At 35.2% G+C, this 2,579-nt stretch overlaps 1 protein-coding gene across 1 annotated transcript in view; it reads right to left on the bottom strand.

The window, feature by feature from the left end:
• Positions 1 to 1,437, bottom strand: part of LOC106873347 (potassium voltage-gated channel protein Shaw) — a 41,548-nt gene extending 40,111 nt beyond the window's left edge. Inside the window, exon 1 of the mRNA XM_014920678.2 lies at positions 874 to 1,437. Within this exon, the coding sequence (XP_014776164.1) occupies positions 874 to 1,437 (564 nt within the window). The remainder of the gene's footprint in view (positions 1 to 873) is intronic.
• Between the last annotated feature and the right edge of the window lie 1,142 nt (positions 1,438 to 2,579).

Below are 2,579 nucleotides of genomic sequence, written 5' to 3'. Positions count from 1 at the left end.
TATATACAACGGGCTTCTTTCAATTTCCCTCTACCTAATCGACTCACAAAGCTTTGGTCAGCTCGAAGGTATAATAGAAGACACTTGTCCAAGGTACCCCGCAGCGGAACTGAACTCGGAACTATGTGATTGGGAAGCAAGCTTCTGACCACACAGGCACGCCTTATACTGTTCATATTACCTTTTGCCTATTTCAGTCATTAGACTGCAGCCATGCTGGGGTACCGCCTTGAAGGGTTTAATCGAAGCCTGGTAATTATTTAATCGATCTCTTTTGCCAAATCACTGGTTACAGGGACGTAAACAAACCAACATCGGCTACTATGCTGTGGTAGGGACAAACACAAGCACACACATACTCATGTGTGTGTGTGTAGGTGTACATATTTATTTATAAATAGCAGGCTTATTGCAGTTTCCGTCTATCAAATCTACTCATCAAGGTCTGTCTGAGGCGATTGTAGAAAACATTTGCTCAACGTGTCACGCAGTCAAACTAAATCCAGAACGGTGGGGTTGGAGTGTAAACTCCTTATTACACAACCACGCCTACACCTATTTATATAATTTTGATAAAGTATATTTAATTAAATTATATTGGGATTATATATAATTGCAATATAAAACACACGGTCGTAAGGTAATACAAAAGTTTGGCACATACCCGGCTTTTGATAAACATTAAAGGTATTTCGTAAAGTACAAACTCAAAACAAAATTGTCATAAACTGGTTGCAAATATCAGAAATATACAGCTTTGGGGATTTTAATTCCAATAAATTTGTGACAAAAACACTGAGCTGTAAAAACATAGAACTGTTATTAATGAAGCCAAAAAAATGTGAAGTTGTTAAAAATAGAAAATTATCTTACTTTAGCTGGTATAGAAGAATTGGGATATTCCATTATTCTCCAAATTTTTGGTTTCCAGTTTTGCCAAAATGTTCTTTCACTGACATCATCACTAATACCAAATATATTTGGTACTTCATCTTCATGGATATCTTCATCTTCTCCATTATCCAATTCAGTGACAGTCTGCTGGGCTTCTCGGTGTGCACGATAATTTGACCAACAACAGGGTTCTATTTGTTTTTCATCAAGACCCCAAAAGTTTAATTCATTTTCAAAAAGTGGACCACATACATCTGTAGGAACATGAAGAAATCCCGTTCTGTAATAGTTCAGAATCATACAGAATACTCCGGGATGACGATCAAAGAAAAATTCGTCTGTTACAGGATCGTAATCAGGGTTACTAGCAGTTGTCTCAGTTAGCCAAGACAATCGAGTATCAGGAATATTTTTTAACGTCGATTTGTAAGTTTCATAACGAATACCACTGACATTTATTATTATCCTATTGTCAAATCGTCTTGATGGCATCATAGAAACTTTTGGTATTAGCGATGAGCACAAAGTACGTTCTTTCTCCATTGTATCTTTAAAGTGCTTTCAACACCAGAACCATTAATAAATATCAATTTCTTCGGAGAATTAACAAAAACACTTCACGGAGCAAGACGATGATAGAACAGGTTCCAAAATTCTTCAGAAAATCCTTATGCTTGAGATAGAAAAATGTTTACATTTAAAATGAAATTCACTTGAAAATATTCAGCTTATGACTTTCTCTGGAAACAATTCCACACTTGAAATGTCCCATGATTTACTTTCATTTGATTCATTCCATCTTAGTAAATGAAACTCGTAATACATTTCGTCAATTCATACCAAATCAGCATAATACTATCGCTTTTCTCATTATGTATTAGGTTTGTACACAATCAAATATTTTAAAATGGAGCACAGGGCTTCAATTTTAAGATTTACTTCGCAAATTTGCATACTCAAAACCAAAATAATGCGCAGGACAGATCGCTTGTTATACAAAATTATATTCCATTATGATACAGAAATCGTCTTTCAGTTTTCACTTTCGGTTTCCATTTTCAGTTTCCCATTCGATGTTTTGATGCTTGCTTTAAATTCAGAACTCAGGCATTTGTTTGAATTCAAAGTACATTCACGATTCATGAATATTACCCGAGAAATTCAAAATATTTTCAGAAAAAACACATTCTCCTGCCCATCTTTTCTATCAAGATATATAGATATCGAAAATAGGGACTTCTTTCATTATATGCTTAGGTGTGTATGAGTATATTTGAGCGTGCTTGTGTGTGTGTGTGTGTGTGTGTGTGTGTGGGTGTGTGTGTGTGTGTGTGTGTGTGTGTGTGTGTGTAAGTCTCTGTCTGTGTATATCTGTTCACATAATGCTCTTTCCAGCTTGCTATTACTTGTGCAGCCTTTCAGCGATTTATTTTAAGTGTCACTCCGTGATGTCACTCAGAAGAAGAACCTATTAACGTTATCAGTGTGCTTTATTAAGTGAGAAAAGGACACTATTGAGATTGCTACAGGTGAATGCAACAGAATAAACATGTAAACACTCAGTTACATTAATGAAATTTGCTGTGCAGCCTAAAACAATCTATATTAAAATCACAGATGAAAACAGAAAACAAATATCTAATGAAGAACTTGTAATACCGGTTAGTTTCTATTTGTACATGTGT

This window comes from Octopus bimaculoides, chromosome 6 (assembly GCF_001194135.2).
Source record: "Octopus bimaculoides isolate UCB-OBI-ISO-001 chromosome 6, ASM119413v2, whole genome shotgun sequence".
NCBI classification, from domain to species: Eukaryota; Metazoa; Mollusca; class Cephalopoda; order Octopoda; family Octopodidae; genus Octopus; species Octopus bimaculoides.
This window is presented reverse-complemented; position numbering and strand designations above follow the sequence as displayed.